This window comes from Chiloscyllium punctatum, chromosome 11, assembly GCF_047496795.1.
Source record: "Chiloscyllium punctatum isolate Juve2018m chromosome 11, sChiPun1.3, whole genome shotgun sequence".
In the NCBI taxonomy this organism is placed as follows: domain Eukaryota; kingdom Metazoa; phylum Chordata; class Chondrichthyes; order Orectolobiformes; family Hemiscylliidae; genus Chiloscyllium; species Chiloscyllium punctatum.
In genome coordinates this window covers 16,083,508-16,108,510 of record NC_092749.1, presented here as the reverse complement: position 1 = coordinate 16,108,510, position 25,003 = coordinate 16,083,508, and the positions used below count along the sequence as shown (strand labels likewise).

At 42.5% G+C, this 25,003-nt stretch overlaps 1 protein-coding gene across 2 annotated transcripts in view; it reads right to left on the bottom strand.

The window, feature by feature from the left end:
- The window catches only part of LOC140482765 (kinesin-like protein KIF13B), a 189,217-nt gene that overhangs the window by 75,783 nt on the left and 88,431 nt on the right, over positions 1-25,003 (bottom strand). For both annotated transcript variants that reach the window (XM_072580355.1, XM_072580356.1), the window contains exons 3-9: positions 22,705-22,717; positions 19,194-19,254; positions 17,977-18,069; positions 17,149-17,329; positions 13,321-13,408; positions 11,697-11,831; positions 10,299-10,411 (exon numbers count right to left, since the gene is read on the bottom strand). In XM_072580355.1, coding sequence (XP_072436456.1) covers positions 10,299-10,411; positions 11,697-11,831; positions 13,321-13,408; positions 17,149-17,329; positions 17,977-18,069; positions 19,194-19,254; positions 22,705-22,717 — 684 coding nt within the window. The remainder of the gene's footprint in view (positions 1-10,298; positions 10,412-11,696; positions 11,832-13,320; positions 13,409-17,148; positions 17,330-17,976; positions 18,070-19,193; positions 19,255-22,704; positions 22,718-25,003) is intronic.

Here is a 25,003-nt window from a genome sequence, read left to right as displayed (position 1 = left end):
TCTGGGACCTCTATAAACAGGATGGTCTACACCTGAACCTGAGGGGCACCAGTATCCTTGGGGGGACGTTTGCTAGTGCTCTTTGGGAGGGTTTAAACTAACTCTGCAGGGGCATGGGAACCTGAACTGTAGCTTTAGGGTACAGGACCTTGAGTGTAGGGAGGTTAGGAACATGGCGTCGATCTCGAAGGAGGGTGCCTGTAAACAGGAAGGTGGCTTGAAGTGTGTATACTTCAATGCCAGAAGCATAAGAAATAAGGTAGGCGAGCTTGCAGCATGGGTTGGTACCTTGGACTTCGATGTTGTGGCCATTACAGAGACGTGGGTAGAACAGGGACAGGAATGGCTGTTGCAGGTTCCAGGGTTTAAATGTTTTAGTAGGGTCAGAGATGGGGGTAAAAGAGGGGGAGGTGTGGCATTGCTTGTCAAGGATAGTATTACAGCAGTAGAAAGGGTGATGGAGGAAGACTTGCCATCTGAGGTAGTGTGGGCGGAGATTAGAAATAGGAAAGGTGAGGTCACCCTGTTAGGAGTTTTCTACAGGCCTCCTAATAGTCCGAGAGAAGTAAAGGAAAGTATTGCAAGGATGATTCAGGAGAAGAGTGAAAGTAGCAGGGTGGTTGTTATGGGGGACTTTAACTTCCCAGATATTGACTGGGAAAGCTATAGCTCGAGTTCGTTAGATGGGTCAGTGTTTGTCCAATGTGTGCAGGAGGGTTTCCTGACACAATATGTAGACAGGCCAACAAGAGGTGAGGCTATACTGGATTTGGTTCTAGGTAATGAACCAGACCAGGTGTTAGACTTGGAGGTAGGTGAGCACTTTGGGGGCAGTGACCACAACTCGGTGACTTTTACTTTAGTGATGGAGAGGGATAAGTGTGCACTGCAGGGCAACAGTTATAGCTGGGGGCAGGGAAATTATGATGCGGTGAGGCATGACTTAGGATGCGTGGATTGGAAAATTAGGCTTCAAGGGAAGAACATAAATGATATGTGGAGATTGTTCAAGGAACAGCTAATGGGTGTCCTTGATAAGTATGTACCAGTCAGGCAGGGAGTAAAGGGTCTTGTGAGGGAGCCGTGGTTTAATAAGGAATTGGAATCCCTTGTGAAAGGGAAGAGGGCGGCCTATGTAAAGATGAGGCATGAAGGTTCAGTTGGGGCGATTAAGAGTTATAAGGTAGCCAGGAAGGATCTGAAGAGAGAGCTAAGAGCAGCAAGAAGGGGACATGAAAAGTCCTTAGTTGGTAGGATTAAGGAAAACCCAAAGGCTTTCTATAGGTACGTCAGGAATAAAAGGATGACTAGGGTAGGTATCGGTCCAGTCAAGGATAGTAGTGGGAAGTTGTGTGTGGAGGCGGAGGAGATTGGTGAGACACTAAATCAATACTTTTCATCAGTATTCACTCAGGAACAGGACACTGTTGCTAATGTGAATATTGAGTCTCAAGTGATTAGAATGACAATAGACAATAGACAATAGACAATAGATGCAGGAGTAGGCCATTCTGCCCTTCGAGCCTGCACCGCCATTCAATATGATCATGGCTGATCATTCCTAATTAGTATCCTGTTCCAGCCTTATCTCCGTACCCCTTGACTCCACTATCTTTAAGAGCTCTATCCAATTCTTTCTTAAAAGAATCCAGAGACTGGGCCTCCACTGCCCTCTGGGGCAGAGCATTCCACACAGCCACCACTCTCTGGGTGAAGTAGTTTCTCCTCATCTCTGTCCTAAATGGTCTACCCCGTATTTTTAAGTTGTGTCCTCTGGTTCGGCACTCCCCCATCAACGGAAATATGTTCCCTCCTGCCAGAGTGTCCAATCCTTTCATAAGCCTATACGTTTCAATCAGATCCCCTCTCAGTCTTCTAAACTCAAGGGTATACAAGCCCAGTCGCTTCAGTCTTTCCGTGTAAGGCAATCCTGCCATTCCAGGAATTGACCTCGTGAACCTACGCTGCACTCCCTCAATAGCCAGAATGTCTTTCCTCAAATTTGGAGACCAGAACTGTACACAGTACTCCAGGTGTGGTCTCACCAGGGCCCTGTACAGCTGCAGAAGCACCTCTTTGCTTCTATACTCAATCCCTCTTGTTATGAAGGCCAGCATGCTATTAGCCTTCTTCACGACCTGCTGTACCTACATGCTTGCCTTCATTGACTGGTGTACAAGAACACCCAGATCTCTCTGAACAGCCCCTTTACCTAATTTGATACCATTGAGGTAGTAATCTGCCTTCCTGTTCTTGCCACCAAAGTGGATAACCAGACATTTATCCACATTAAACTGCATCTGCCATGCATCTGCCCACTCACCTAACTTGTCCAGGTCACCCTGTAATCCCCTAACATCCTCATCACATTTTACCCTACCACCTAGCTTTGTGTCATCAGCAAATTTGCTAATGTTATTGCTGATACCATCTTCTATATCATTTACATATATTGTAAAAAGCTGCGGTCCCAGCACGGATCCCTGCGGTACCCCACTGGTCACTGCCTGCCATTTCGAAATGGAGCCTTTAATCACTACCCTTTGTTTCCTATTAGCCAACCAATTCTCTATCCAATCTAGTACTTTGCCCCCAATCCCGTGCGCCCTAATTTTACTCACTAACCTCTTGTGTGGGACTTTATCAAAAGCTTTCTGAAAGTCCAGGTACACTACATCCACTGGATCTCCCTCGTCCATCTTCCGAGTTACATCCTCAAAAAATTCAAGAAGATTAGTCAAGCATGATTTCCCCTTCATAAATCCATGCTGACTCTGTCCTATCCTGTTACTATTATCCAGATGTGCCGTAATTTCATCCTTTATAATAGACTCCAGCATCTTTCCCACCACTGAGGTCAGACTAACTGGTCTATAATTTCCTGCTTTCTCCCGCCCACCCTTCTTAAAAAGTGGCACAACATTAGCCGCCCTCCAATCCTCAGGAACCAACCCCGATTCTATTGAACTCTGGAAAATAATCACCAGCGCATCCACGATTTCCCGAGCCACCTCCTTCAGTACCCTGGGATGCAGGCCATCAGGTCCCGGAGACTTATCAACCTTCAGACCTAACAGTCTCTCCAACACCAAATCCTGGCAAATAGAAATTCCCTTAAGTTCAGGTCCTTCAGCCACTGTTACCTCAGGGAGATTGCTTGTGTCTTCCCCAGTGAACACAGATCTGAAGTACTCATTTAATTCCTCTGCCATTTCTTCGTTCCCAGTAATATATTCCCCTGCTTCTGTCTTCAAGGGCCCAATTTTTGTCCTAACCATTTTTTTGCCTTGGACATACCTAAAAAAGCTTTTACTATCCTCCTTTATATTCTTGGCCAGTTTACCTTCGTACCTCATTTTTTCTCTGCGTATTTCCTTCTTACTAATCCTCTGTTGTTCTTTAAAAGCTTCCCAGTCCTCCGTTTTCCCGCTTATCTTCGCTAAGTTATACTTTTTCTCTTTTAACCTTATATGCTTCTTTACTTCCCTTGTCAGCCACGGCCGCCCATGTCTCCTCCTGGGATCTTTCTTCCTTTTAGGAATGAACTGATCCTGCATCTTCTGCATTATACACAGAAATATCTGCCATTGTTCCTCCACGGTCTTCCCTGGATGGATGGCGTTGAGGTACGTAGGGAAGAGGTCTGGGGAATACTGGAAAGGATGAAAATAGATAAGTCCCCTGGGCCTGATGGCATTTATCCTAGGATCCTCTGGGAAGCTAGGGAGGAGATAGCAGAGCCATTGGCCTTAATTTTTATGTAGTCGCTGTCTACGGGAATAGTGCCAGAAGACTGGAGGATAGCAAATGTGGTCCCCTTATTCAAGAAGGGGAGCAGGGATAGCCCGAGTAACTATAGGCCAGTGAGTCTCACTTCTGTTGTGGGCAAAGTCTTAGAGAGAATTGTAAGGGATAGGATTTATGAACATCTGGATAGGAATAATGTGATCAAGGATAGTCAGCATGGTTTTGTGAAGGGCAGGTCGTGGCTCATAAACCTTATTGAATTCTTTGAGAAGGTGACCAAGGAAGTGGACGAGGGTAAAGCAGAAGATGTGGTGTACATGGATTTTAGCAAGGCGTTCGATAAGGTACCCCATGGCAGGCTAATGCAAAAACTATGGAGGTATGGCATTGAGGTTTGGATTAGGAATTGGCTGGCTGGAAGGAGACAGAGGGTAGTAGTTGATGGTATAGGTTCATCTTGGAGCGCAGTTACTAGCGGTGTTCCACAAGGATCTGTTTTGGGACCATTGCTGTTTGTCATTTTTATAAATGACCTGGAGATGGGGCTTGAAGGCTGGGTGAGCAAGTTTGCGGATGACACGAAAGTCGGTGGAGTTGTGGACAGCGAAGAATGATGTGGCAGGTTACAGCACGATATAGATAAGTTGCAGAGTTGGGCAGTAAGGTGGCAAATGGAATTCAATGTAGCTAAGTGTGAAGTCATTCACTTCGGTAGGAGTAACAAGAAGATGGATTACTGGGCTAATGGTAGACTACTTGGTAGTGTGGGTGAGCAGAGGGATCTTGGTGTCCATGTACACAGATCTTTGAAAGTTGCCACCCAGGTAAATAGTGCTGTGAAGAAGGCATATGGTGTACTGGGCTTTATTGGTAGAGGAATTGAGTTCCGGAGTCCTGAGGTCATGTTGCAGTTGTATAAGACTCTGGTGCAGCCTCATCTGGAGTATTGTGTGCAGTTTTGGTCGCTATACTATAGAAAGGATGTGGAGGCATTGGAACGAGTGCAGAGGAGGTTTACCAGGATGTTGCCTGGCATGGTAGGAAGATCGTATGAGGAAAGGCTGAGGCACTTGGGACTTTTCTCATTGGAGAAAAGAAGGTTTAGGGGAGATTTGATAGAGGTGTACAAGATGATAAGGGGTTTAGATAGGGTTGACAGTGAGAACCTTTTTCTGCATATGGAGTCAGCTGTTACTAGGGGACACAGCTTTAAATTAAGGGGTGGTAGATATAGGACTGATGTTAGGGGTAGATTTTTTACTCAGCGGGTTGAGAGTTCATGGAATGCCCTGCCAGTAGCAGTGGTGGACTCTCCCTCTTTATGGTCATTTAAGCGGGCATTGGATAAGCATATGGAGGTTATTGGGCTAGTGTAGGTTAGGTAGGCTTCGGTCGGCGCAACATCGAGGGCCGAAGGGCCTGTACTGCGCTGTATTTTTCTATGTTCTATGTACAGCTGTGCTGAGGGAGGATATTCCCAGAAATACATCCAGGAAAGTTATTTGGGTGGAACTGAGAAATAAGAAAGGGATGATCACCTTATTGGGATTGTATTATAGACTCCCTAATAGTCAGAAAGAAATTGAGAAACAAACTTGTAAGGAGATCACAGCTATTTGTAAGAATAATAGGGTGGTTATGGTAGGGGAAACATAGACTGGGACTGCCATAGTGTTAAAGGTTTAGATGGAGAGGAATTTGTTAAGTGCGCACAAGACAATTTTCTGATTCAGTATGTGGATGTACCTACTAGAGAAGGTGCAAAACTTGACCTACTCTTGGGAAATAAGGCAGGGCAGGTGACTGAGGTGTCACTGGGGGAGCACTTTGGGGCCAGCGACCATAATTCTATTTGTTTTAAAATAGTGATGGAAAAGGATAGACCAGATCTAAAAGTTGAAGTTCTAAATGGGAGAAAGGCCAATTTTGACGGTATTCAGCAAGAACTTTCAAAAGCTGATTGGAGGCAGACGTTCGCAGGTAAAGGGACGGCTGGAAAATGGGAAGCCTTCAGTAATGAGATAACAAGAATCCAGAGAGAGTATATTCCTGTCAGGGTGAAAGGGAAGGCTGGTAGCTATAGGAATGCTGGATGACTAAAGAAATTGAGGGTTTGGTTAAGAAAAAGAAGGAAGCATATGTCAGGTATAGACGGGATCGATCGAGTGAATCCTTAGAAGAGTATAAAGAAAGTAGGAGTATGCTTAAGAGGGAGATCAGGAGGGCAAAAAGGGGACATGAGATAGCTTTGGCCAATAGAATTAAGGAGAATCCAAAGGGGTTTTACAAATATATTAAAGACAAAAGGGTAACTAGGGAGAGAATTGGGCCCCTCGAAGATCAGCAAGGCAGCCTTTGTGTGGAGCCACAGAAAATGGGGGAAGATACTAAATGAATATTTTGCAGCAGTATTTACTGTGGAAAAGGATATGGAAGATATAGACTGTAGGGAAATAGATGGTGACATCTTGCAAAATGTCCAGATTACAGAGGAGGAAGTGCTGGATGTCTTGAAACGATTAAAGGTGGGTAAATCCCCAGGACCTGATCAGGTGTACCCGAGAACTCTGTGGGAAGCTAGAGAAGTGATTGCTGAGCCTCTTGCTGAGATATTTGGATCATCGATAGTCACAGGTGAGGTGCCGGAAGACTGGAAGTTGGTAAATGTGGTGCCACTGTTTAAGAAGGGTGGTACGGACAAGCAGGGAAGTATAGACCAGTGAGCCTGAACTCGGTGGTGGGCAAGTTGTTGGAGGGAATCCGGAAGGACAGGATGTACATGTATTTGGAAAGGCAAGGACTGATTAGGGATAGTCAACATGGCTTTGTGCATGAGAAATCATGTTTCATAAACTTGATTGAGTTTTTTGAAGAAGTAACAAAGAGGATTGATGAGGGCAAAACGATGGATGTGATCTGTATGGACTTCTGTAAGGTGTTCGACAAGGTTCCCCATGGGAGACTGATTAGCAAGGTTAGATCTCTCAGAATACAGGGAGAACTAGCCATTTGGATACAGAACTGGCTCAAAGGTAGAAGACAGAGGGGGGTGGTGGTGGAGGGTTGTTTTTCAGACTGGAGGCCTGTGACCAGTGGAGTGCCACAAGGATCGGTGCTGGGCCCTCTACTTTTGGTCATTTACATAAATGATTTGGATGCGAACATAAGAGGTACAGTTAGTAAGTTTGCAGATGACACCAAAATTGGAGGTGTAGTGGACAGCGAAGAGGGTTACCTCAGATTACAACAGGATCTGGACCAGATGGGCCAATGGGCTGAGAAGTGGCAGATGGAGTTTAATTCGGAAAAACACGAGGTGCTGCATTTTGGGAAAGCAAATCTTAGCAGGACTTATACACTTAATGGTAACGTCCTAGGGAGTGTTGCTGAACAAAGAGACCTTGGAGTGCAGGTTCATAGCTCCTTGAAAGTGGAGTTGCAGTTAGATAGGATAGTGAAGGCAGCGTTTGCTATGCTTACCTTTATTGGTCAGAGTATTGAGTACAGGAGTTAGGAGGTCATGTAGCGGCTGTACAGGGCATTGGTTAGGCCACTGTTGGAATATTGCGTGCAATTCTGGTCTCCTTCCTATTGGAAAGATGTTGTGAAACTTGAAAGGGTTCAGAAAAGATTTAGAAGGCTGTTGCCAGGGTTAGAGGATCTGAGCTACAGGGAGAGGCTGAACAGGCTGGGGCTGTTTTCCCTGGAGCGTCAGAGGCTGAAAGGTGACCTTATAGAGGTTTACAAAATTATGAGAGGCATGGATAGGATAAATAGGCATAGTCTCTTCCCTGGTGTTGGGGAGTCCAGAACTAGATGGCATAGGTTTCGGGTGAGAGGGGAAAGATATAAAAGAGACCTAAGGGGCAACTTTTTCATGCAGTGGGTGGTACATGTATGGAATGAGCTGCCAAAGGATGTGGTGGAGGCTGGTACAATTGCAAGATTTAAGAGGCATTTGGATGGATATATGATTGGAAGGGTTTGGAGGGATATGGGCCAGGTGCTGGCAGGTGAGACTAGATTGGGTTGGGATATCTGGTCGGCATGGACCGAAGGGTCTGTTTCCATGCTGTACATCTCTATGACTCTATAGGAGTTGGGAGGTCATATTGTGGCTATACAGGACATTCGTTAGGCCCCTTTTGGAATATTGCATGCAATTCTGGTCTCCTTCCTATTGGAAGGAAGTTGTGAAACTTGAAAGGGTTCAGAAAAGACTTACAAGGATGTTGTCAGGGCTGGAGGGTTTGGGCTAGAGAGGAAGGCTGAATAGACTGGGGGTTGTTTTGCTGGACCAGAGTCTGAGGGATAACTTTATAGAGGTTTATCAAGTCATGAAGGGCATAGATAGGGTAAATAGACAACGTCTTCTCCCCAAGATGGGGGTGCCTAAACAAAAAGGCATAGGTTTAAGGTGAGAGGGGAAAGATTTAAAAAGGACCTAAGGGGCAACTTCTTCATGCAGAGGATGGTGCACATATAGAATGAGGCGCCAGAGGAAGTGGTGGAGGTTGGTACAATCCTATTTAAAAGGCATCTGGATGGGGATATGAAACGGAAGGGTTTGGAGGGACGTGGGCCAAATGCTAACAAATGGGACTGGATTTATTTGGTCAACATGGACACATTGGACCGAAGGGTGTTTTTCTAGAACATAGAACATAGAACATAGAACAATACAGCACAGAACAGGCCCTTCGGCCCACGATGTTGTGCCGAACTTCTATCCTAGATTAAGCACCCATCCATGTACCTATCCAAATGCCGCTTAAAGGTCGCCAATGAATCTGACTCTACCACTCCCACGGGCAGCGCATTCCATGCCCCCACCACTCTCTGGGTGAAGAACCCACCCCTGACATCTCCCCTATACCTTCCACCCTTCACCTTAAATTTATGTCCCCTTGTAACACTCTGTTGTACCCGGGGAAAAAGTTTCTGACTGTCTACTCTATCTATTCCTCTGATCATCTTATAAACCTCTATCAAGTCACCCCTCATCCTTCGCCGTTCCAACGAGAAAAGGCCGAGAACTCTCAACCTATCCTCGTACGACCTACTCTCCATTCCAGGCAACATCCTGGTAAATCTTCTCTGCACCCTCTCCAAAGCTTCCACATCTTTCCTAAAGTGAGGCGACCAGAACTGCACACAGTACTCCAAATGTGGCCTAACCAAAGTCCTGTACAGCTGCAACATCACCTCACGACTCTTGAATTTAATCCCTCTGCTAATGAACGATAATACTCCATAGGCCTTCTTACAAACTCTATCCACCTGAGTGGCAACCTTCAAAGATCTATGTACATAGACCCCAAGATCCCTCTGTTCCTCCACCTGACCAAGAACCCTACCATTAACCCTGTATTCCGCATTCTTATTTGTTCTTCCAAAATGGACAACTTCACACTTGGCAGGGTTGAACTCCATCTGCCACTCCTCAGCCCAGCTCTGCATCATATCTAAGTCCCTCTGCAGCCGACAACAGCCCTCCTCACTGTCCACAACTCCACCTATCTTTGTATCATCTGCAAATTTACTGACCCACCCTTCGACTCCCTCATCTAAGTCATTAATAAAAATTACAAACAGCAGAGGACCCAGAACTGATCCCTGCGGAACTCCACTTGTAACTGGACTCCATGCTGAATATTTACCATCTACTACCACTCTCTGACTTCGACCGGTTAGCCAGTTTTCTATCCAATTGGCCAAATTTCCCTCTATCCCATGCCTCCTGACTTTCCGCATAAGCCTACCATGGGGAACCTTATCAAATGCCTTACTAAAATCCATGTACACTACATCCACTGCTCTACCCTCATCCACATGCTTGGTCACCTCCTCGAAGAATTCAATAAGACTTGTAAGGCAAGACCTACCCTTCACAAATCCGTGCTGGCTGTCCCTAATCAAGCAGTGCCGTTCCAGATACTCGTAAATCCTATCCCTCAGTACCCTTTCCATTACTTTGCCTACCACAGAAGTGCTGTATATCTCTATGACGCAATCAAGTAGCCAAGCCAAGGATAGTAAGGGAGTTGTTTAAATATAAACAACTTCACAGAGTACTGGGAAAGATAATACAGTAGATTCAGTATACATCAACCTGCCATATCGGACTTGGAATGTCAAGTAAATGGAACGTTTCTCCTTCAACTATTACAATTCAGGTCAAAAATTAAAAGGTAGGATTTTTTTACTAAATCCTTTTGAATGTCCAAAAATATTCCGAGAGGGGTTGATAGAGAATTGCACGTCCTACACAAAATCCAAGATCCTTTTTAAAAGAGTTGGAAAAATGAATATGTTCCTTTCAACATTACACTTCTAAAGAAAAAGAGGCAAGGATGAATAGGGACTACCTCAACAAGTCACAAAGCCAATAGTTCTTATGTTTAGATAATGGCTTGCCCATCTGATTTGGAGTTAAGGGGTAGTAATCCTGCACAATTGACACCTATGGCTTTAGAATATCCTTTTTATAAGCACCAATTAGTAAGTAGCTGTAAATAGAACAATTCATCACAGCGATCACGAAAGCTCACTTGTTAATGTTGCTTCCTTCCTTTAATCGATCTCCAGCAGCTCCAGATTTCGCTGCCCTCTCACTGCCTGCCAGGTCCACAAGGCTCAGTTTACTCACCTTCTCACCTGAAGTCTATATAGGAAGAAAATACTGCAGTTAGCTCACATCTGGCTATACAGGAATCTCAAAAATTAATTCCTCTCCTAATCCAAACCACTTTTCTTTCCCAAGATGACCCAAGATATAAAACCAAGAACCCATGAAATAGGAGCAGACTTAGGCCATGTGGTCTGTCAAGCCTGTTGCACCATTTAATATAACAGTGGCTGATCTAGGGCTTCCAACTCAGCTTTCCTGCCGACATTTTATGTCCTTCGATTCAATGAACAGCAAATACCTACCTACCCTAATGATGAATGTATTCAGCAGTGGAAACTCCACAACCCCCTACTGGCATAAAACTCCAAAGATTCACAACCCTTTGAATGAGGAAACGCCTCATCTCAATTCCAAATAATTGGCCCCTTACCCTAAGGCTGCATCTGTGCTATATTCCTTCAGACCTTCACAGATCAAGAAGTTTTCTTCTCCAACATCTGTCTTTCTATTTGTGTGACACATTGCCACAAATACAATATTATGCTTGCTGTAACTCCATGCGACACCTTTCAGATGTTTTTGAAATTGCAAATAAACTACATCCACTTTTTCTAATGCCCAGTTCCTGCTTCTAAGAAGCCTATAAAAGTTGATAAGGTGTAATCTGCCTTATAGAAATTGATCCTCACAACACAGACAATCATCTGTTTCAGTAATTGTGAATAATTCCACCATTTGACTTCAAAATTGTCACCTTGGCTTTCAAATTCCACATGGCACCACCCCACTTTGATTTAACCATACTTTGATCCAAGCACACTCTGCCTAAAATGAGATCTTAATTTCTCCATTGCACTCCACCAAAGCCCACTCAATGAGCCACTGTGCATTTTGGAACTCTGGGCATAGTTCAAAATAGCCTCCTTGCTTTTAGAAAGAGAGAAAAAAAAACTGTAGATACTGAAATCCAAGGTAGGCACGCAGGAGCTTGGAAGAACATAGCTAACCAGGTAGCATTAGGAGGTGGAGAAGTCAACATTTCAGGCGTAAAAAGGACTACACCAGAAACATTGACTTTCTCCACCTCCCGATGCTGTGTGGCTTGTTGTGTTCTTCCAGCCTCCTGCTTGCCTCCCAGCTTTTAGAAGCCATTCTTCCCATTAAATCTTCATCTTATTGAGTATTAGAGTCACAGAGATCTCTTACTGTTTTCTATCTGGCACCCATTTGCAACTACTTCACCTGAGCACCCAGGCTACCTCCTGCACATAAGCAGCACCTCTAAAATTCAAATAGATTTCAATGCATATTTCCTCACCCCAGATTGGAGATCATATAGTGTGTGAGTAAGGATAATGTTGAATACTGCATGGGAACGACTACTCTCCTCATTCATGTTCGTTGCAGCAACTGTTCGAGACTTATTCCCTTCTGACATCAAAGACTCAATGTCCTGTTGAATAAGAGAAGCATGTTTTTTAAAATAGTGCCCTCTCCCATAGAACTTTTTTCCCCATTCTGTTCGAATTTCCTGTTATCTTAAAATAGGTACAACCAAGGTCATTCATTTCAAATCTTACGACAGCTCCCAACAGACAGCTTCTTAAAGGCTTGAGCGCTGCAAATAACAACTTGTCACTTGTCTTGTTCCAAGAAAAAAACTATTTTCTTGTGAGACAGGGGATATGGTTTGAAAAAAACAAACAAACACACAAGTGCAGATATTGTAAATCAGAAACAAAATCTGTAATTGCTGGAAAAACGCAGCAGGTCTGGCAGCAGATAGAGCCTAGAGAGTTTGTGGGTAACAACCCCACAAAAACCCATTGTCAGTCACTAACAGTTCACATTAGCAGCTATTCATTATCCCAGGCTGACCTTCAGGCATTCCTTTGTCTGCTCAATTGTTTCTCTCTCTCTGAGCTCCATCTCCACTTATCGTTTACTCCTCCCCCTCACCCCACTCCATATCTACCAAACTTTTTCCAGCTACAGTCCATTCTGAAGAGGAGTCACTAGACCCAAGATGTTAATTCTGCTTTCTCTCCACAGATACTGCCAGACCTGGAGAGAAATATAATACTTGGAGTGGTGTACTGCAGATAATGTGTTATCTCCATATGCTGCATTTAGGAATTTTGTCACTTTATGTTGAAAGCATCTTAGTCACATCTTTAAGAAAACTGGGGAAGCTTAGACAGCAGCTGCAAGTCAAGTCCAGTCTAAAACTTCTTTGCATGCTTGGCAAAATTTCAACTATTTTAATGCATTATATTGGACCCTACGTCATGTGTAGAATGACATACCACCAACAAGATCCTGTTGCCCAAACACTGGGTCTCTCTGTTGGTGCACCCCTTAAGAGTTGTATGTTGTAGATTAGAAGGAAACAACAATATACACCCAAGTCAGAAAGGTGCGCAACTTCAGAGACAAAACTTGGGAGACTCCCACAATATGCTATTTTTAAATTTACTTGGTGGTAGGGAATAGAGGAGAGCAAGTGTAACTGAATTAACTTTGGTTTAAGAAGAAAAGTAAAAGATGAAAACCAAAGTTTCTCCAAATTTCAGTTGTCAAAAACTTCCAGCATGTTGAAAATTAAAACAAAGTCAGCATTGTTTCCAAGAATATTTACAACCGTTCAGCCATTTCCTTCAACCAAAACAATAGTAAATAACACCTCAAGCAATAGCGTGTGCATAAAACAATCTGTCATGTTGGCAATAAAATCCAATAGCATAAATTAAGATTTTTAACCACTAAATTTTAAACTGAAGGCTTTGAATAAAGTAGTAATTTTTTTTGTAGCGACTTCAATTGTTACCACAAACCAAAACACTGGTTACACCAACCACTTGAAAACCTTACTTCTGCTACATTTTAGAAGTTGCTACCCACACAATCATGTTTTACACAGTTTGATTAATTATGTTCCTTACCTTGTAGCTTGTCACAGCCAGTTTGGACAGACCGTCCACATATGGACCTAAAACTTTGTGTTCCCTCACCTTCAAAGTGTGTCGGCTCCTATAAAACAAGTATGCAAAAATGTATAACAAAATAAAAGTTTTTAAAATTCAGGTGAGAAACAAATTGTATTTGTATCTTTGGTTTCATATTAGAATAGTGCTGATGGATATGAAACAATATTGTGACTGCAAGGTCTGCATTTTGAGCAGCTGATGATGCACTTTACAAAGTGGAACCAATGCCATAATGTTCCCCTTCAATCAAGAAAAAGAAAGAACTTTTCATTCAGGAGATCAAAACTCTGAAATGTTTCTAATTTTATTTTCTTAGTTCACCATTTTGAAGCTTCTCTGGACCATTTCTAATGCAAATTGTTAATTGCACATTGGTTAGAATGTAGCAATTGAAATGGGGTGGCTGACCAATGGGATGGCATGTCTTAGAATATATTCTGTAAAACTGTTCTATTGCATGCATACTCTTTATTTCATCATGGAATGAATGTATTGGTTTTACTGTTCAACCCTAACTCTGCTTCAGGTGGAGGTGAGCTGCTTTTTTGAACCTCATACCTGTTGTTCACCACATGTTTTCAATTCATCTTATGTAAAAAACCAAAGAATCTCATTATTCTCATCAGTGCAGGAGGCTCATTGGCCCGTTGTGGCTGACTGGATTTTCGTCGCACATGATGCTACAGGCAGATATGTGAGGAAATAAGATAATTAAAATACTGCTTACTTTATCTTCTCCATCAAGCAGGGTATTCTCACCTATTATTCATCCTCACACAACCCACTAAAATAAGTTTCTTCTAATGTCAAGAGATAAATATGGCTAAAGACAGGATTTGTTTAAGCCACACTCCAGTCCGCATTAAGAGAAAAGTCATATGCAGTGATGAGATTCTCTGGTTCTTTACATAATATGAATTGAAAACGTGATGAAACTAGAGGTATGAGGTTCAAAAAAGTAGCTCATCTCCACCTGAAGCAGAATTAGAGTTGGACAGTAAAACCAACACATTCATTCCATGATGGAATAAAGAGTATGCATGCAGCACCTCCAAGGAAGTAGGTGCTTTATGATATCAATCTCCAGAAAGGATCCCAAGGTAGAAGATGAGGCATTCTTCCTCCAGACATCAAGTGGTTAGGATTTGGCATGGAGGCAGCCCAGGATCTGCATGTCCTTTGGAGAGTGGAAGGTGGAGTTGAAATGTTTGGTTATGGGATGGTGAGATGGTTTACTGCGCACGTCCCAGAGATGTTCTTTGAAACGATCCACAAGTTGGCATCCTATTTCCCCAGTGTAGAGGAAACCACATCAGGAGCAATGGACACAGTAGATGACATGTGTGGAAGTACAGGTAAATCTCTGTCAGATGTGGAAGGATCCTTTGGAACCTTGGATGGAGGTAAGGGGAGAGGTGTGGACACAGGTTTTCACTTCTTGTGGTGGCGGGGAAGGTTGGTAGGGGGCCATGTGCCTAACAAGGGAGTCGCGGAAGGAATGGTCTCTCCAGAATGCAGATTGGGGTGGGGAGGGAAATTTTTCCCTGATGGTGGGATCTGTTCGTAGGTGATGGAAATGGCAGAGAATGATGTGATGTATACAGAGGTTGGTGGGGTGGAAGGTGAGGACCAGAGGGATTCTGTCCTTGTGGTTGCAGGTATGGCAAGTGGAGAAAATACGCTGGAGGGCATTATCCACCACATGGGAGGGGAGAAATTGGGAATAAGGGATAGCATTTCACACGAACCAGGGCGGGAGGCGGCACATGTGAGCACACGAGCCAGGGTGTGTACACCTCTACTTGCCACACTTCCGTGCTTGAACCCCACCTCTCTAATTGCAACAAGGACTTCCCCACCCCGGGCGGGAAACTTTGTCTATTTACCCTATCCTTGCCCCTCATGATTTTATAAATCTCTATCAGGTCACCCCTCAGCCTCCAACACTTGCGGGAAAACAGCCACAGCCTATTCAGACTCTCCCTGTAGCTCAAATCCTCCAGCCCTAGCACCATTGTGCAAATCTTGCTGAAGAAATCATGATCAAAAAGTATATCTCAACTGAAGTGTCAACAAATGAGACCAAATAAAGTTTAATCCATGCAAGAAGAAAAATTAATACTGTTGACACACATCACGAGGTGTAAAGAGACAGAAAATTGCCACGTGGAAGAAATCCTTCCAATCCTCTCACTTCCTCCAAACCAAAAGGGTAGCCATGGACACCTACATAGGCACCAGCTATCCCTGCCTCTTTGTCGTATATATGGAACAGTCCATCTTCCACAACTACACCAGTGCCATCCCCCACCTTTTCCTCTGTACATGAATGACTGTTTCGGCACTAACTCGTGCTCCCACAAGGAGGTTGAACAGTTCACTGACATCTTTCACCCCACCCTCACATTCACCTGGATTATCTCAGACACCTCCCTCCCCTTCCTGGACCTCTCTGCCTCCACCTTTGGCAACCATCTAATCTCAGACATCTACTACAACCCCACCAATTACCAGAGTTACCTGGACTACACCACCTCCCACCTTGCCTCTTGTAAAAATGCCATCCTTTATTCCCAATTCCTCTGCTTCTGCCACATCTGTTTCCAGGAGGACCAATTCCACCACAGAAAATCCAACACGGCCTCCCCTCCTTCATAGACTGCGATTTCCTCTCCCACATGGTCAACGATGCCCGCCAGTGCATCTCCTCCACTTCCCGCAACTCTGCCCATGAACCCCACCCCTCTGGTCCTCACCTTCCACCCCACCAACCTCCAAATACATCGCACCATCCTCTGCCACATCCACCACTTACATACAAACCCCACCATGAGGGATATTTTTCCCTCCCCACCTCTATCAGCACTCCGGAGAGACCATTCCCTCTGTGGCTCCCTTAACAGATTCCCCACACCACCCCTCAATCCCAACCAGCCCTGCCACCACAGGACGTGCAAAACCTGCATCCACACCTTCCCCCTCACCTCCAAGGCCCCAAAGGTCCTTGCACATTCGATACAAATTTACCTGTACTTCCACAAACGTCATCTACTGTATCTGTTACACCCGATGTGGTCTCCTCTACATCGGGGACACAGGACGCCTATTTGCGTATCGTTTCAGAGAACATCTCTGGGACACCTGCACCAATCAACCCCACCGCCCTTTGGTTGAACAGTTAAACTCCCTCTCCCACTCCACCAAGGACATACAGGTCTTGCGCCTCCTCCATGACCAAGCCCTAGTCACCAATGTCTTCCGCCTTGGGACCCGGCAACCACATGTGATCAATGTAGATTTCACCAGTTTCATCATTCCCTCCCCACCTCTTCCCCACACCCTCCCCCAAACATTATCCCAGGCCCAAGCCTCCAACTCAGCACCGCCCACTTGACCTGTCCATCGTCTTTCCAATCTATCCACTCCACCCTCCTCTCCGACCTATCACCTTCTCCCCAACCTTCATCTACCTATTGCATTCCCAGTTACCTTCCCCCCAGCCACATCCCCCTCCAGCTTATCGGAGACCCTGGCCCACAAGCCTCATTCCTGATGAAGGGCATGTGCCTAAAACGCCAATTCGTCTGCTCCTCGGATGCTGCCTGACCTGCTGTGCTTTTCCAGCACCACGCTCTCTACTGATCTCCAGCATCTGCAGTCCTCACTTTCTCCTCGTTGAAAAAATGGTCAATGGTGAATTAAAGTTAATGCATACCCAACAAAATGACTTCCACTTCCAGATTTAAGCACGCTTGCTCTTCACCTTTATTTTCTCTCACTTACCCTTTTGGATCAAGGAGGTCGCGGACTTTTTCATTGTAGATTTCCATGTATGACACTTCAACAGTGAAAGTTTGTTCCTCATTGGCCTCTTGCAATGCTCGCTCGAATAGTTTGCTGCATAATCGGGGGATCAAACCTGGCTTGTCCTTTGAACCCATCATTGTGTATGATTTCCCTGAGCCTAACAGGAAATAGGTAATTAATAAGGTATTAAAACACTAAATAAATTCAGTTTCACTCTTCCAAACACTATGGAAAATAGAGCAGTCTGAAATATAGTTGTCTTTGTCTTATTTTTAGATTCCCTATGGTGTGGAAACAGGCCCTTTAGCCCAACAAGCCCACACCAATCCTCCGAAGAGTAACCCACCCAGACCCATTTTCCTCTGACTAACGCACCTAACCTATGGGCAATTTAGCATGGCCAATTCATCTGACCTGCACATCATTGGACAGTGGGAGGAAACTGGAGCACCCAGAGGAAACCCACGCAGACACGGGGAGAATGATCAAACTCCACACAGACAGTTGCCCGAGGGTGGAATCGAACCTGGGACCTGGTGCTGTGAGGCAGCATTGCTAACCACTGAGCCACCGTGCTGCCCCATTTTCATCAGTTTAAGCAGCATCTATTTGACAGAAGTAACATCAGATCAGAACGATCTATAGTAAAAGCTTGCAAGGATCCCTGTTAAATCATATTTACATTTATTCACTTGACTGTAAGATATTTAGCTAGAACTTCATGACAGCTAAGCTGCTCTGGTAATTGCACAATGTTTTACAAGTTACATTCATTTAAAGAAATACACGATTGAAATTTCTTACCAGTCTGTCCATAAGCAAATATACAAGCATTGTATCCTTGAAATGCATTTTGCAGCAAATTTTCACCAAGACATTTGAACACTATGTCTTGACCTAGAATGAAGAAAAAGGGAGGAGAGAAAAAAATGGAAATAACTGTACAGTTATATAAAATGAAGAATAATACTGATAAGTAGCAGTACAAATGTGCACTTAATGAGGTCAACACATTGTAGGACAGGACTGTAAATCTTAAGCGGGTACTTCTGGCAACTCCAATGGACCCAATAAGTTACTGTTTTTTCTCTCCACAGACGCTGCCTGATCTGCTGCATTTCTTCAGCAACTTTGACCTTATTCTGGATTTCACACTTCCCAGCAGCAGTTATGCAATGATGAATGCACATATGGATGGTGAGGGGCTACCAGGAGTAGATTCAGCTGCAATGCTATCCTCATCATTGTCCAGGTACACATACAAAGAATCACCATTCAGGTGGCACTCAAGTAGACTACCAGCATCTTCCAAACTATACTCAATATGTGTCAGTGCATTTGAAACAGCAGAACAGTTGGAACAACATTTTTGAATGAAAGAAAAAGAACAGACACCAATGCACTTCATGCTAGGTATTTTAATTGTCCCTTTGTGGATGCCAAGAGTTAGAAAAGTGATCAGGGTGTCCAATAGTTCTTACTCAATATGAAAAAGGCCTTGATATAGTCAAATAAATAAACCACATTTATTATTTCATCACACTAGCCTAAGCCTGGTCAGCCTGTGCACATATATTGTGAGTTAAGTAAGAGTTTGTAACCTATGAATAATTTCAAGTGGATGAAAAGTGACAGACAAGGCTTCAATATAAAGAGTAAAAGAGATGAATTCTTGCTTTTCACCTTGCTATGCCACCAACGTCTTAATTATTAAGTGAATACAGCAAGTTCCTGACATCAGAGGTTAACAGAAGTAGTTAGGGAGCAAGAAGATGAAATGCCATTTCGATACAATCCGGAAGATAAGCTCCTATTCTGACCCCACACTTCCCAGTACTTGTTCCAAATCCCCATGTGGTCACTGTTTCACCTTCTCAAATGGTGTCAGAGGCAGAAGGACCCAAACAAACAGGAGGTGGCGAAAGGATAACTAAAAATTAGCTTTATATCACAAGCAAGCTATATCTCACAGACACCATATTAATTCCTTAAAGCTTTACTGTAGAATAAATGCAATATACCTGCATATTTCTCCTTAACGGACTCATCCATTGACCAAAAGCAGTGATCATATGCAAAAACCTACGTACATAAAAAGGGGAAAAAAAACTTGGTCAGCATACATTTCAGATTGGTCTTGGAAAGGACATTTAGATTTAGATTTCTTACAGTGTGGAAACAGGCCCTTCGGCCCCAACAAGTCCACACCGCCCCGCCGAAGCGCAACCCACCCAAACCCCTACATCTACCCCTTACCTAACACTACGGGCAATTTAGCATGGCCGATTCACCTGACCTGCACATCTTTGGACTGTGGGAGGAAACCGGAGCACCTGGAGGAAACCCACGCAGACACGGGGAGAATGTGCAAACTCCACACAGTCAGTCGCCTGAGGCGGGAATTGAACCCAGGTCCCTGGCGCTGTGAGGCAGCAGTGCTAACCACTGTGCCACCGTGCTGCCCACTTTTTTTGTATGTATACTAAAATAAAATAAAATTAAAATGATATATATAGGTCTTAAATAAAAATGGAAGATTAAGATATAGTTTCATGCTTTAAATGCACAGAATGCATTTCAGTTGAAAGCTGTTACAGCCAAGACCTTTCATTCTAGGATTGACGGATCCAACCTGAAATCTTCTCTCTCGTGTTCATTGGACTAACCTGCTGTACATTTCCAGCAGTTTTTAAATGTTAGATTTGTACCATTCACAATTTTAAATTCAAAATGTCACTTCATCTTGGCCATTCCCCCTCCAATCAGGAGATTAGCCAAGACCAAAGTAATACTCATTTTAGTCACTTTGTAACACAGAACTTGATTATTACTGGAAATAAAGACAGACATACTGTCAAGCTTTTCATCTTGCATTTGTCAGAACAGATGCAAGAATACCCAATTTCAAAGGGAACATGAATTTATACTGATTGAGGAACAGGATGATACCTCGTTGACAAGTGCACACTGCCTCAACCAATGCATCAGGGGACAGTTATCCCATAGCTTTTAACTGAAAGCCACACAAATTCTTCTTGTCTATAGTTAGGATGGCACAGTAGTTAGTACCGCTGCATCACGGTGCCAGGGACCCAGGTTTGATTCTCACCCTCAGGTGAGAGTTTGTACATTTTTCCTTTTCCCACTTCCACTAGGGATTCAATGATTCTATGAGACCAAGGTCTTCTGAATGAATATGTTGTTTCCAGTAACTGTAAGCGAGCCATATTGCAAGAATGACTGATAATCTTGAATTGGATGCTGGTGTAATTCTTGACACATGCCTGTTTGTTCAGTGATTGCTGCCTAATCACACCTAATAGTTCTGAGTTTTGACAGCATGGACAGGTGCAGTGCAGTCTGTACCAAACAGCAAAAGGGATTTGATAACTGATACAACCTATCAGTCACTGGGACATATGACCTACATGGCCGGCATCACATCAGCATTAATATTCATGTACTACATTGCTCATTTGTGTGGTGACTAGAATATCTTTTGGGCTTGGAAACAATATCCTGTTAATGAAGAATATTGAAGCAGGCTTGCCTTCATTGCTCAGACCTTTGAGTACAAAAGTAAGGACGTTATGTTGAGGACACTGATGAGGCCTCTTCTGGAGTGCTGCGCCCAGTTGTGGTCTCCCTGTTACAGGAAGAATTTTATTAAACTGGAGAGGATTAAGAAGAGATTTACTAGGACATTGCCAGGAATGGAATTATAAAGAGAGGCTGGGATCTTTTTCACTGGAGACTAGGGGGATTGAGAAGTGACTTTATGAAGGTTTATAAAATAATGAGGGTTATAAATGAGGGTTATAAATGGCAGGTATAGTTTCCCTGGGGTGGGGGATTTCAAGATTATGGGGCATATTTTCAAGGTAAGGGGAGAAAAATTAAAACAAAACATGAGGGCTTTTTTTAACACAGTGGTTTGTGTGTGGAATGAACTTCCAGAGGAAGTGGTGGATGCGGGCACAGTTATAACATTTAAAAGACATTTGAATAAGTACATGAATAAGACATGTCTGGAGGGCTATGGACCAAGCGCAGGCACGTTAGTCTACTTTAGCTTCGAATTTTAGACTGGTTGGCCCAACGGTCTGTTTCCACGCCGTATGACTCTATAATATTGCTCGAGTTGCTACTGCACAGCAAGCGTATGAAACGATTAACTTCACCTGTTTCAGATTTTTAAGAGACCTTTGAGGCATTTTCTTTTCCTGCAATAATGAACTTTGAAGACAATAGAGAAATTAAGTATCAGAACTAACTTTACCACGGTCTGATCACTTTATCAAGAGGAGTCTCATCCAGTTATTAAAGAAGGTCAGCTCAAAAAAATGTACATTGGAATCTTGAAGTAGATTAGAAACTCGAGCATAATCTATGACGTACTAATTATCGACACAACAGAGCACACAAACTTTTAAGTTCATCAGTGCTTGTAGGTTCGATACCGAGCCAAAGAATTGAGTATCAGATTACCGAAGAATAAGCAATGAGTAAATAAAATATTAACAAAATCTATTAGTATGTGCACAAGTGAAACATAAAGCTTGTTGTATAAACTCTAACACCATTTAAATTAATAAACCTTCAGGTCTACCTGATAAAACTGAAATGAAATTTTCACTCTTACTTTGTTTATTGTAAAGTTACAATGTAAAGTAATGTCATGAAGCTTCCAGAGAAATAATTGTTTAGTTTATAAAAACTAGGATGCCTATATGTAAATAAAAGGTGACAGTTTAATATTTGGATGCAGGCATTCAACAGCAAATTCATTATGAGAAATAGAATGTGGAATAATACTTCCCTAGTACTGCATTCATTTGAGAAATAGGTAATAGGCTTAGAATAGGAGCCATAACACTCCAACACCAAAATATTCATTAATTTTCTTGTTGTTTATGATATGGGTGCCAATGACATTTATTAACCATCCTTATTTGCTTTAAGGTGGGCATGGTTTGTCAACTTGTAGAACTACAGCATCAATATACCCAACAATGCTTGGAGTTCAGAGTTCCAGAATTTAAACCCAGCAATAATACAGACATGATACAATATGTTCAGGTCAGAATGCTGCATGACTTAGAGGGAAATTTGGAGGTGTAACCACTTGCTCGCCTTGTCCTTCTAAAATGGTGAAGATCATGAGTTTGCAAGATATTGGGGATTTGCTGCAGTACATCTGCAGATAGCATAAACCGCAGTCATACTGGCAATGAGAGGAGAGGATATTTGAGATGCTGGATTAACTGCTGATGAAGCAGAACTGCTTTGATTTGGTTGACACTAAACTTCTTCAATATTGTTTCAGCAGTACCCATTCAGGCAAGTGAGACATACTCCATAAGATTTCTCATTTTGTCTCTGATGGAAAGGATCAAACCTCACAACCAACTTTTTGCACTGAACTGCAATGATCTGTTTTCTAAATGTAGTGGGTATATATAATACTGCAAATTTGTATCACTCCACTGTCTCTGTTAACACTGAGAAGAGCAGAAACAAATTCAAACGTACCTTTGGTTGGCTCCTGTTGTTAAATGACATCCCAATTTTCAAATAGAAGTACCCAAATGGAAAGAAAAAAAAGAGTTTGATTATTGTCAAAAATTAGCTTGAAATTATGGAATGAAAGCAAAGTACATAGACAACTGAAATGCATTTGGTTGCCTATGGCAATTGTGCTCTGGGCTGATCACGAGAGAGTCATGCAACAGAACAACAATTGTTATTTCCAGCAACACAAGTTCAGAAAAAATGTTCAATCAAATGGTGTCAGATCAGCCACAAAACAGGATGAAAAAGGTCTTGATAATGTGATTGACATCAAGAGCAAAGTTTAAACTAAAACCTGTCATCTGAATTCCACTCCCACCTCAAATAGAAAGTGGGACAATTGCCTGAATATTATTCCAATATCTAATTATTAAAGTAAAAACAAAAACCTATGGAATTTTTTGAACTGATGCAAACATCAGAATATCCTATTTAAATAACTGATAAAATCTACAAGGCTTCATAATTGTAGAAAAGTCAATGTATTTTATTTGGGTCAACGATTAAGAATGGATTTCAGCAACAGACTTGGACATTTTGGGGTGGACGCAATGCAGAATTTCATATTACTTCACATGCCAGTGTCACTTGATATACAGGCTGCATTTCTCATTTAATAAGCTTGGTAAATATCACAGACTACATCTTTGAAAGTTTCTTTCTCTTACATATGAAATAGGTTTGTAATTGATCAGATTCTCATATTTAAACCAAAAAAAAGTGCAACCACAAACAAAATGAATCAAGTTCACGAATGGGTTATATTTATGTTTAGTGTGCGTTTTCACAAATGCTTCAAGTACTTAGTGATGAACAGATTCCCGATGTTACTGCACGCTGCGATTTGGACTGCATTTACACCAAGCTAGCTTTACTGCAAGTCGAATAGACAAATTAAAATATTAAATTGCATTACTAATTTTGATACAGAAAATGAGAGTTGTGGTAGAGGATCCATGCAGCATTTCTAACACAGTATGGAGGACTTTAAAATCAAAGTTTGAGAAGTTTTATGTACGTAACAGAACAAATTTCAAAGTCTCTGTTTGATCAAAGAATTAGTGGATTTCTCAACTCTTACAGATAATTGACAAAACCAGCATTATTAAATTGAATTAACCTTGGGACAATATTCTGACCTTGACCAATTTTTAAAATGCTATGAAACTACAAATTCTATGAACAAAAGAACCTTGACAACTGTAAATCACTGCATCAGTAAAGTTCCTATTACCAGAATGTTTGATAATAGATACTTGTAACATAATGGCATAAAGTACAAAGATGATTTTCAATAATAGATACTATGTGTGAATGTGTTGTCTCTTAACACACTTGAAAACTTCGGGATTGAATTGTCTAGCTGATCCAATTGACTGGAGAATACACATATAGACACACCCTTACATCATAAGAGCTACAAGCGACACGGGGAACACAGTTAAAAGTACAACATAACTTTGTCTGAGCAAACATATAGGTCAATAACTTGAGGACTTGTACTGGTATCCACATGTTTACTTTCTAGTATATAATAAGGGTGTGGATCGTTTAGAAAAAACGTAACCAGGCGACCCATACTGTCAAGGCTATGGACCAAGTGGTGTAAAACAGGATTTGAATAGTTTGTTTTAATAGGTGCAGACTTGATGGGCTGAAGGACCATTTTCTGTGCCACAGGCATCAATGACGACAATATTTTTGAAGTCTTAACTCAACATTCCCTCTTCAGAACTCAACATTCCATGTTGACAGACTAGAGTGAAACTAATAGAATAGCACCTTAAAATGTCAGCACAGATACAATGGGCCAAATAACCTTATTCTCTACTATAGGATAGTGAGACTCTCGGTACAATATAGTGCAGGAGCAGTAGATGGCTCACAGCCTGCTTTATTCTAACATTCTAAGACACACCATCAGATCCTTATGTTTAGTGCGCATTTTCACAATGCTTGCAAGTACTTCAGGTAATGAACAGATCAAGAAAAGGCAAGCAAAATTATTCTGAATAGAGAAACACAGCTGCCAAACAAGAAATAAGAGTATGGGAACTAATGGGTTATGCCTTCAGACTGAATAACTGGCACATGAGACAATGTAAATAAGGTAACTTAATTTTTGAGTTTTTTTTCTCTAACTAAAATGAAGTCTTACTTTCAAATGCATTATTAATAAAGTTGAGAAAGTGTTATCATTAACTATTATGGAAATAAAAAACAGTTTTGTTATTAAGCAACTAAGGGCTAGTAGCCAACC